Source organism: Nanorana parkeri, unplaced genomic scaffold (genome assembly GCF_000935625.1).
Source record: "Nanorana parkeri isolate BGI_ZX_2015 unplaced genomic scaffold, ASM93562v1 scaffold225, whole genome shotgun sequence".
NCBI classification, from domain to species: Eukaryota; Metazoa; Chordata; class Amphibia; order Anura; family Dicroglossidae; genus Nanorana; species Nanorana parkeri.
Genome location: NW_017306493.1, coordinates 1,394,753 through 1,406,487, shown reverse-complemented (window position 1 = coordinate 1,406,487; position 11,735 = coordinate 1,394,753). Strand labels below are relative to the sequence as shown.

The 11,735-nt window shown below is 41.8% G+C and overlaps 1 protein-coding gene across 2 annotated transcripts in view; it reads right to left on the bottom strand.

The window, feature by feature from the left end:
- Nucleotides 1-498: 498 nt before the first annotated feature.
- Nucleotides 499-11,735, bottom strand: part of THTPA (thiamine triphosphatase) — a 14,827-nt gene continuing 3,590 nt past the window's right edge. The window contains exons 1-3 of one of the 2 annotated variants that reach the window (XM_018556131.1): nucleotides 8,830-8,951; nucleotides 3,917-4,456; nucleotides 499-632 (exon numbers count right to left, since the gene is read on the bottom strand). In XM_018556131.1, coding sequence (XP_018411633.1) covers nucleotides 532-632; nucleotides 3,917-4,456; nucleotides 8,830-8,839 — 651 coding nt within the window. In that variant the 5' untranslated portion in view covers nucleotides 8,840-8,951 and the 3' untranslated portion in view covers nucleotides 499-531. Of the gene's footprint in view, nucleotides 633-3,916; nucleotides 4,457-8,829; nucleotides 8,952-11,735 lie in introns of those variants that run through there. The other variant, XM_018556132.1, reaches the window with a different exon arrangement.

The following is an 11,735-nucleotide window of genomic DNA, read 5'->3' as shown; positions in this document are numbered from 1 at the left end:
GGGGGGGGTGACCAGAGCTACAATTTCAGTGCTCAAACACAGACTTGCATGCTCATATTGCTTAAGGATATCTATGAACAAAGCATATCTTGGTGGAACATCAGCAGTGAGCTTGCATAGTCAATTTCCAACTCTCTAGATCTTATGGCCAGGAGGTACCTGCAGAGGTCTCAGACTGCCCATAGACATGCAGTCATTTTTCAATCTGACCATAAGTGGCTAGATCAGAAAACAATCATCTATCAAGGCTATTCACAAAAGAGTGACTAGTTTGGAGAAGGCAGGAGACATGAACAATCTAGGCCGAAATGGCTGATTTGGAAACATTCTCCAATTCAGCTCACTTTCCAGTTCAGCGATGTTATCCTAGATTGTTCACTTCTCCTGCCCTCTCTAAACTCTTCACCCTTTTGTGAATAACCCTGTTTGTATTTGGGCAGATTTAGTGATTAGTGGAAGGCTACTCAGAACAAATACATATCAGAAATTATTGGAGTGCACACATGGCTTCTAGAGTGGATCTTGCAAAGGTCAAATTATATGAGCCTCAATCAGCTGCTTGTAATGTTCAATGCGGTTCAGTTGAAGATATGTGCATACTTTGCCTTGTACTGCCGATTCCTGGAAAACACCTGCAAGAATTAAGTGCATTACTCTTATTAGACTATAAAATACACCTTCTGAAACAACACACTTTAAAAAAAAAAAGTAATTACCTAAGGCCAAACTAGCCAGGTAAAAAAATCTTAAAATGTTTTTGTCCCTCCAGCAGATGAAGAATCCAGTGCTTGTTTCGTCTAGGGGATAGAATAAGGCAGAGCAATGCTTAACTTAATCCATGGTCCGGCAACATTCCTTCCCATCAGTTCTGGTTGTGAGAACCAGTCCCCTAAAGGCGCTCTTCTTGCCGAGCTACAACCTGTCTTGTTGGTACCTCTCTTGCTGCCATCAATCAATACAGTGCAGGACTAGCTGCCACATCATCAGGATGGGACATGTCCACTAGCAGGAGTGCCCGATAACATTCCTGCACTGGAGAGAAAAGAACCAGACCACCGTATGTGGCAGGACCATATAGCAATGTAATCATTATTCTATGTTATGCCATCCCCTGGAAAAAAAGCACTTCATTCTTCATCAGCTGTGGTGTAGGGACAATCTTAACTATTTTTAAATGCCATAGTTAGGCTTTAAATTTGTAGACTTCCAAAAGTTTAAATCAATGCTAGTTTTTGAGATAGTTGTTCACCTACAGCAATTCAAAGTCATTCAGAAGGAATTAACACCACTACAAGTGCTAGTGTTGTTTTCCTGTTGTGCTTTAAGGAGACACTTGCAATTGCTCATTCAAAGCAAAGTGACTGTGTCATTTCAAAGGGACCCCCCTGATCCACTTATACTCATCTTGCCAGGGTTCCCCTGCAGCTCCTTTCACTATGTCAGTGTGAAGGTACCCAGTGCTTCCAAGTGCTTGGGTCTAGCAGGGCCCGATCATTGTCACATGCCCAAGGGAGTGAGGTCACTGCTTCCACTAGTGTGCAACACTAGGAATTTTATTTCCAGCTGTGACAGAGGAAGAGCAGCTGGGGAGTGCTGGCAAGGTGAGTAATAATGAGCCGGGAAAGGCCCTTTGCACAGACACTGTTACTTTTCCCTGAATGGGCAAGGAGTCAGTGTCTCGTGTAAGAGGAAGTCCAGACATATAGTTAAATACGCAGAAATGTGCCTGTGGGTGTTTATGCTTAGAGCAATCTGTTGGCACAAGAACCCGGCACCAATAGCCTGTACTTATCCATAAAACTTTAAAATGCGGCTCTTCTGCACCTCGGAATCCCCTTAAATTCCAGTTCCAACATCCTGCTTGAGAGATAGTTGGAGCCTAAACTCTTAATGTGTTGGAACAAGAAGTTGGAGCTGCAATTTGGAGTCTCTAGCGGGCAGAGGTGCAGACTTTCAAGATTCTAGCGGTTTGTGCCTTCTTCTTTCAGTAATTTTTGCTAAGATACAATTATAACAGTCTTACTTTAAACATAGGCCTGTGCTCTGTGTGTAAGAAGAACTAAGTGAGGAACTAATATCATTGCTGGTGCTTGAGGGCTTACCCAGAACTAGCCTTTGGCCTGGAGCAAAATGGTCATTGTTTTACCACAGATACCACAGATAAATGAAACCTGTGAGTTTGAAGACCAAGTTAAACCAGTCAATTTATCATTATTGAAGAAGGTCTTAGTGTCTGCATGCATGAATAGTTTATTTGCAGAGCACCCCTGTACCTCTAAAATTCAGAGAGATTAATAACCTGTTGGTTAGTGTGACATTACACTTTGTGGCCAATAGGGAGACATGCCTGTAAAAATGACCACACTGTGTGGCACAGCTGTAGAAATATATATCAAGTGACTTGATATCTGAAGAAAAAATGAGAAACAAAGTTTCTTGCAAAAGTGGACCCTTAATGCTTACCTCTTTGGTGGACACTCAGTCCGATCTTCAAACACTTTAAGAGCTGCGGCCACTAAAGACCTTTTAATATGGATGCACAGATACTTTTTGAGTACCAGTGCAGATACTTGGCATTTTCATGAGAACTACCAGGGTTGCAGAGGTTGTAGCTGGGACCGGGCTCTGGCTCTCCACCACTGTCCTGAAATCATTAGTCTGTATTGTTTTCGAACAACTGTCACATGACAATAAACAAAAATTTGTAAGTACTCGGCAAGTACCAGTACTCGTACTTGCAAAACTGGTATCTGTGCATCCCTTTATTTATATTTATAAAAACAAAATCGTACATTAAAACAGAGATGTACAAATCCCAGGAGCTCCGTGTGCTCCTTACAAATGACAGCTGCATCCTAATTTTTGAATTTTTCTCTAGTGTAGTCTTGGAGCTCAAAAGTATCGGTACATGTACTCGTACTTGTACCGAGTACTGTATTTGGTATCTGTGCAACCCTACTTTTTAACATTCTACAAACTTCCAAATCTGTTAGATGCATGGTTCCTTGCTATGCACTGTGCGGCTTAGGACATTTGACTCACCCGGGAAGTTTATCAGATGTTGAGAAGTTTTTTGCACTACCTGGAAGATTCTTCTGGAGGCAATAAATCTGGTAGAGGGAGGTTAGGACTTGCTATCCACTGGAGATGTGTTAGGAGTCTTATTTTGCAGGAGGCTTCTTTTCACTTCTTTTTTTTGGTAACTGCAGAATTGCTTTAAATAAAATTGCACAATTTTTCTGCAGTGATCCTTATGGGACTTCTGTCTTATCCTTTTAGGGCTGCTTCACAATTTTGCAATTATCTCCATTTTAAAACTTTTATTTTTACGGCAGGTAAGCAAAGGTACCGTGAAAAATGAATAAATTGTATAGCCAGTTCAGATCACTGGACTGCTTTGCGCAGTGACGCGGAAAAAAAAGTAACCAGCACATTTTTTCTGCTGGTTACACCCCTAGAAATAAATGGTAATGTAATTCTTTCCATAATTGTAACCTTTCAGACAAACAAAAAATTATAATTTACATGTTTTAAAAATGGTGCATCAAGGTCCACGTATTAGATCTGGGCTCCTCACCCTGTAAACATTGCTGCATAATAGTAGTGGTAAAATTTTAGCAATGCACTTTCAGGGAGTGACATCACTTCCCTTCCGAGGAGATTCCAAATTTTTCAAGAAGACACTACATACAGTGCAAAAGAGATTTGGGATCCTCATTGTTCACAGGATCTTTGCAGAAAGATGTGAAATACGGGGGTTAGGGAAGTATGTATTGGATTACAGGTTTCATGTATGAGTCCAATGTACAAACTTCCTAAAAGAACATATTATAAATTTTGTTTCTGCAGCTATTAATCATTTAAAAAAAATAAAGTCTGCAAAACTTTTGTACCAGGACTATTGTGATGTTCTTACCTAGCTTTTTGCAAATCTCTTCCACTTTCTGAAATGCATTCTGTACCTCCTCTTGTGTTTGTACAATCACTTCCACTTCACCTACTGCAAAACCAAAATCTGCCTCATCTAGGTCAACCACAACCTTTGAGCTTTCCTCCAGAGGCAACTGGAACCTGCGTCTGCGCGTCACAAAACTTGCAAACTCGTTCAGGCCAAACGCTTCAATATTGGGGAGACTTGGTACAGCCAGTACTTCACTGACTTTGCAGATAATTTTATCTTCTTGGGTCAGCTCTAAGTATTGTGTGGAAGCTCCAGTAAGTCCTCTGGCTCCTGGCTTTGGTGGGTGCTTTAGCTCCCAACTATTTTCCCTTTTTCGCAACCAACAGTCAGCAAGTGTGAGACGCAGATCTGGGCTATCATAGTAAGAGTCTCTAAATGTGATTTCCTCCAGCAGCTCAGCCCCTAGTGCATACAAGATTTTCTCCACTTCTGGCCCTGGGACAAACTTTCTTTCCACTTCAATATGCCCAGATAGATGTGACGAAGATGCCATTTCTAGGAAAGAAATAACAAAGTATGATGTACAGGAAGATGCAGTGATGCACAAGTGATTTGTGAAAGAGCCAGAGCTCTGTGTACAAGCACAGAAGTAACAAGGAACATATGATTATAAGGTCTGTACGGAAGTAAACTGGTATGTGCCAATTTCTCAATCAAAGCTTTGACATATTTTCTTATGCATAAAAGCCAAAATGTTTCATGTCCAATCATCACAAATTGTCTAATGTAGTTATCCTTTTTTCCATATAAAAGTATTAAGACAAAAATAGATAAAACTGAATTTTTTAGTTATTTGTGATGGCGTGATATATATTATTCATATAAGTATACAGGATTTATATAGTGTCAACAGCTTGGGCAATGCTTTTACAAAATAAAGGGACACAGTACAGTTTCAAAACAGTTAAAGTCAAGAGGGTTGGGAGGGCCCTGCTCTCCGAGTTTACAGTCTAAAAGAAAGACAAAACGTAATAGCTTTGAGGGGATGGAGTGTTCAGGAATCACTTGAAGGCAGACAGAGTAGCACGTAGCTGTAGAGTTTGGGGTAGGGATTTCCAGAGGATGTGAGATGCTCTGGAGAAGTCCTGGAGGTGACTATGAGAAGAGGTGATGAGTGAACTAGAGATAAGCAGGACTTGGGAGGAGTGAAAGGGATGTTTAGGGTGATGTTTTCAGACTATTTTAAGTTGGTGATGTAGTTCAGGGTAGAATTGTGGATGACTTTGTATGTTATTAGTATTTTCAGTTTTATTAATTTCAATTAACAAAAACCAGTGGAGGGATTGGCAGGGAGGGGGTTGGACACTGATTGGTTGAATATAATGAGATCAATTTTAGAAAGGTTGGGTTTTAGAAAGTGGTGTGACATCCATTTATTAACCTGATATGCTGGTTAATAAATTAGTGATGCACAAGGAGACTGATGGGGTGAGCTGAGGAGTACAGAGATAGATTTGGGTGTCGTCTGCATAGAGATAGTAATGAAAGCCATGGTAGGCTATCAACTGACAAAGGGAGGAGGTGTAGATAAAGAATAGAAGGGATCCAAGGAAAGAGCCTTGGAGGAATCTTAGAGGAAGAGGAGAGGAGGAGATGAAATAGTAGTTGACGCTGGACTGCTTAGATAGGTAGCAGGACAACCAGAAAAGAGCAAATTTTTAGAGGCCAAGGGGGTGAAGTTTTTTGAGTAGTGGTTGTTTATCTGTATCAAAGGCTGTCAAGGAAGCCCACCACTGGGTCTGGATGAGTGAATCCAGTGGAGTCCACTGTGGGAGAAGTCAGCAGGAGAGACAGAGTCAGGTTTAATTATCAGAAAGTAGGTTAAGAAGTTAAAAAGACCGCGGTGAGCAAATTACAGATACAGCGGGCATACCAGAGGGAACATGGGAAGGGGGTGGTTCTTGGAAACAGAAATTAGAGTGTATAGATTGTGGTTGCTGTCTGAGGAAGGGGGGTGTTTGGTGTGGGGGTGATAGCAGAGGGGCAGGTTCTGGGGAGATTTATATGAGGGCAGTTGCCCCAGTGTTCTTGAAGTTATCTCAGCATGTGGGTTCAGAATGAGCAGGAGGTGATCAGGTCAGTAATAAGGAGAGGGCAGGAGTAATAACCTGTAGTGTAAAGGGGAGATGGCAGTCACGAAAAAGTCTGAATGATCCTTTTTGGAAAGGATCAATACATAGTAATGGACATTTTTTTTATCACTTGAGTGTAAATTGCAGACACACTATATTGCCAAAAGTATTGGGACACCCCTCCAAATCATTGGATTCAGGTGTATAAAATCAAGCACCTAGACATGCAGACGCTTCTACAAACATTTGTGAAAGAATGGGTCGCTCTCAGGAACTAAATGAATTCAAGTCTGGTACCGTGATAGTTTGTCACCTGTGCAATAAGTCCATCCATGAAATTCCGTTGCTAGTAAATATTCCACGGTCAACTGTTAGTGGTAGTGTAACAAAGTGGTAGCAACTGGAAACAACAGCAACTCAGCCACGAAGTGGTAGGCCACGTAAAATGACAGAGCGGGGTCAGCGCATGCTGAAGCACACAGTGCGCAGAAGTCGCCAACTGTCTGCAGAGTCAATAGCTACAGACCTCCAGACTTCTTGTGGCCTTCAGACTGGCACAATAACAGTGCGTAGAGAGCTTCATGGAATGGGTTTCCTTGACCGAGCAGCGGCATCCAAGCCTTACATCACCAAGTGCAATGCAAAGCGTCGGATGCAGTGGTGTAAAGGACGCCGCCACTGGACTCTAGAGAATAGAGAAGTGGAGATGTTCTCTGGAGTGACGAATCACGTTTCTCTGTCTGGCAATCTGATGTCTGGGTTTGGCAGTTGCCAGGAGAACGGTACTTGCCTGACTGCATTGTGCCAAGTGTAAAGTTTGGTGGAGGTGGGATTATGGTGTGGGGTTGTTTTTCAGGAGTTTGGCTTGGCTCCTTTGTTCCAGTGAAGGGAACTCTTAAGGCATCAGCATACCAAGAGATTTTGGACAATTTCATGCTCCCAACTTTGTGGGAACAGTTTGGGGATGGCCCCTTCCTGTTCCAATATGACTGCGCACCAATGCACAAAGCAAGGTCCATAAAGACATGGATGAGCGAGTTTGGGGTGGAGGATCTTGACTGGCTTGCACAGAGTCCTGACCTCAACCCGATAGAACACCTTTGGGATGAATTAGAGTGGGGACTTGAGCCAGGGCCTTCTCGTCCAACATCAGTACCTGACCTCACAAATGCGCTTCTGGAAGAATGGTCAAACATTCCCATAGACACACTCCTATACCTTGTGGACGGTCTTCCCAGAAGAGTTGAAGCTGTTACAGTGGCAAAGGGTGGGCCAACTCAATATTGATCCCTACGGACTAAGAATGGGACGCCATTAAAGTTCATGTGCGTGTAAAGGCAGGTGTCCCAATACTTTTGGCAATACAGTGTACATCTGGCACCTGTCTTGCCACAGGACAAACTTAAGTGATCAGTCAAAAAAGTCCAACTGAGCCAGTAACCTGTTCAGTTCAGGATCTATGCTGAAACCCAATGATATGACAATCCTACTTCATATGGTAATAAAAATCAAGTGGACAAGACATTTTATGTGTATAGGTAGCTTTACTCTGGACCTGCAGTAGCAAGTCTTTTTTCAATAGCCTTTGTTCATAATCCTGTGTAAATAAACCCCACATGAAATAAATGACTGAAATAGAGAAAGCTTTGGATACAGCAGAAGAAGTCTGGTGTTCTCATATACTGGCTATTGTGATTGTAATGTCTTCCTTATATTGCAAAGTGCTGCGCAAACTGTTGGTGCTATATAAATCTTGTATAATAATAATAATAATGGCTATTTAAAGTGACATTAAACCCTCAGATTTCTTAACATAAAACAATACTGCAATGTGTGCCTTACTGTAATCCATGGTTGTTTCCCTTCTCTTTGCTGCTCTTCCTTTTAAATCTGTATCTGTTCTCATGCTGGGCAGAACTTCTGTTTTGCAGCAGACTGCCTTGTCTCAGGAATGGATACACGGTGTCTGTGTATAGGTTTGTATAGGTTTGTAACCTGAGCCAGCCCTACAGGAAGAGGCACTGAGCTGCAAAGGGAAGTTCTCCCCAAGCATGAGAAGACATGAGGATTTAAAAGGAAGAGCAGCAAAGAGAAGGGAAACAACCATGGATTACAGTAAGGCACACATTACAGTACTGGTTTATGTTAAAAAATCTGAGGGTTTAATGTCACTTTTTGAACGGTTCTTCTGGAGCCAGTCGAAAATCTTTGAACGAACAGAGGCGGCAGGCAATGAATGCCGGCTATCTTCAGGTGCTACTGACAGCGGCCAGCGGCTGCTATCAGAATGCAAAAGATACAGTGGGGATTCCTTGATCAATGCTCATACAGCATTGATAGAGGAATCTGTTCTATTTTTTTTTTTTTATTCAGCTCGCGGGTTGAAGGAAAAAAATAGAGCAGTGTATGACCAGCTTAAGTGTAACATATTGGATACCTCCTCACTAGGGGTAATTGAGGCTTAATGAGCTTGTGATTAAAAACGTTTAAAGCCACTACATGTACCAATAAAAAACAAATACGTGAACTATATTAAGGAGTATAGACTGTATTAGAGGAAATCTATAGTGTAAATCGCTTTTGATATTTTACAAGGAAGATAATCTTTTTTCCTGTTGCAATATATTTATTTTCTTAAATGTCTATTTTTATCCACCTGCCCTTTACATTTCAATGACACTGTTCCTTTCAAAACCCCATCTGCAAATAGAGCATAAGAAAAACAAGTATCCAGCCCCTCCAATACACAGCTATCTCCATCTATGTAATTCATCCCTGTTTATTTATAATTCAAACCTGAATTCATAATGCAGGAAAGCTGCAGCCAAAGCACATTGCCCCCGGATAAAGCAGTGTGTTCATTTGTTGGGGGAGGGAAATGCTTCTGCAATGCTTCACTTGGCTGACTCAGGCAGAGACTTCCCTGTAGAGCAGTGTATGATGGGATATGCAGTTCCCGCCTACCGAAATGGCTATAGACTTTGACCGAGCTTAAAACTACAAATACCAGACACCTGTGCAAAGAAGCATAAAACATGCAGGGGAATTGCCATTTAAAGGGGAAAGCCGTCTGCTCAAGACAGTAATTAGTATGTATCAATGAAAACACTTTCAAGCAAAGCATAGCTATAGTTTGTCATATTGAAAAATATTTATTTTACCATAACTGTTTTTAATTGTTTCTTTTATTTTGAAGAAATGACTATATTCCATCAAGGTGATTGCTGTAATACCATACACATACGTACAGTACAACTAAAAAACATCATATTTATTACTAAAACTAACCTGAATCTATATAAGCATGCCTGGGACCCTGAGACAGGATTTGTATACACATCTTAGTGTCTTTGAGTTTAGGGCCCATTCACACCAGAACATTGCAGCAGTTGCATGTTACTGTGCGTTTGGCGCACAGTATCCCACAGTGCACCCAGCATGTGGTACTATGCGCTAGCTGAATTGCATTGCCATTCATTTCAATGGCACCCCAACACACCTCCTGGCGCCCGCATTGCAGCCCAACACTGTTCATTGTGAAAAAAAATGGTGCATATACTACTTTTTTCTCACTGCAACCCATTTCGAGAGCTGTGCTGGGATGCCATTGAAATGAATGGCAACGCAATGCACCTCGCACACAGTACTGCATTATATGTGCATTGTGCAATAGAATGTGCTAAACACGTGGTAACATGCGATTAGTGCAATGCTCTGGTGTGAATACGCCATTATGGTTAGTTATATTAACAGTATTATACAAGGCCCTCTTGACAAATTAGGATGAATTGTATGGGTCCAATGAATTCTGCGGGTAGGAGGCAGTGTATTATACAACTGCCACCACCTGCAGACATTCACAGGCATTCGGCTGTAATTGCACATACTATGAATACCTGCAGCTGATCGCACCTAGGCCCAAACAGTCTGCGTCTAGGTGCGGTTGTCCGCAGGTAATCGCAGTATGTGCAATTACATGTAAAAGACCTGTGAACAGCTGTCATTGTATTGTACAGCGCCTCCCATTCGCAGCCTGGTTCCTCCGTGGGATTCATGCCATTAGCAAGTGTGAATGGGGCCTGAATTCATTTTATTATGCATATCTATGTTAAAGGTTAGGGTGCTTTTTACCCACAGTTTGCTGTTATGTTTTACCAAATGTAATACAATTTTATTATTTGTGTTGTATGCAACTGCAGTCACGTAAGTGTGTGATTATGGTGGCAGCATAACAAAAGTTAACTAGGGTCTATTTTTACACATACAGTATTTGAATTGTATTTTGCTGCCTGTGTTCCTGTAATTATGTAATAAAAGTGATGTTACTCAGTTGTTTTGCGTAGCACTGGGTAAAGCAATAGAGGCATTTTACATGGGTTTTCCAATCAGGTCCTCCTGTCAGTTTTTCAAGCGGACCTGATCAGAAGCCACCGTTAGTCTATGGGCAGTAGGATCTAAACTGGTGGGCATCCATTTACATCCGATTACCCCTGACTCTGGCCAGGTCCAGAAAAACAAACAGATCAGACTTCTATTTTGCCAGACCTGATCCTGCCAGATTGCAGGGGGCAATCTGATGTCAATGGACACAAGTCCGTCTACATCCGATTCTCCATAGACCAACATGGGTCAGGTAATTTCATTTTTTTTCCTCCATTGCAAGATGACATCCGATCCTTTTAGCTGGGGATCCGTGTACGGACCATGTGAAAGGGGCCCTATACTTGCAGACTAACTGCAAGTCTAATTTTCCAGCCGCTCCTGTGAAACAAGTCCCCGCTGGCATTTGCCAGGTATAGCGGTGGCAGGGCGAGAGAAGCAGGGCATGGGAGATGCACCCTAGAAAATTTGTGGAAAATATTTCAAGGGATACTTCCTACTCTCAACATTCTGTAGTAGTTAAGGAATAGAGCAGAATCACCTCCCTGCCCCCAGTCTGAACAATGAAATAGCAGCAAGACACAAATAAGTCACCAAGTTATATTTATAATAAAAATTAGTTTTTTAACCATGGAAAATGCTTGGCTAGATAGATAGATAGATGGACAGATCATTTACTAAGAAAACAAACACTGAGAAATCCACCTATCCTCCTTGCCATTTTTGGCTAAAATCTGGCCGTGGCAAGCAGTGAAGGGATTGTTTTTTTTTTCTTGTACAATTGTGTGTTGTTTTGCAAAAAATTTCAACATGTCTAAGGGCCTGTTCACATGAGTTTCAGGTCCTGATCAGGTCAGGATCAGCAGACGCGGTGCTGCTGATGCAGTGCGTTTTGGGCGCGTTTTTGATGCGTTCCAGCAAAAAAAAAAAAAGTTTTTTTTTTTGCTGGAGTGGGGCTGTTAGTATGTTAGCTGCAGCGCAGTGCGTTTTTGACGCGTTTGCGTATCCTGACCGTACAAAATGTGACATGCAGTATTTTTCTGTTGTGTAAGCTGAACGGACTGCGCACGTGAGAACTGGAGCCCATAAAACACATAGGGATACATTGGGATGCATTTTGAGTGCAGCAGCGTACGGATCAGGTCAGCACACAAAACGGACGTCGTGTGAACAGGCCCTAAAACAGATAACATGCACTTCTGGTGTTACTAGCTGTTATCTCTTTGCAGTCAGCCATTATGAAAAACCTCAGAATATTGAACCGTGTATGGATAGTCTTTGAGGGAACTGGAGACTATAGTAAAAAAAAAAAAAAAAACTGA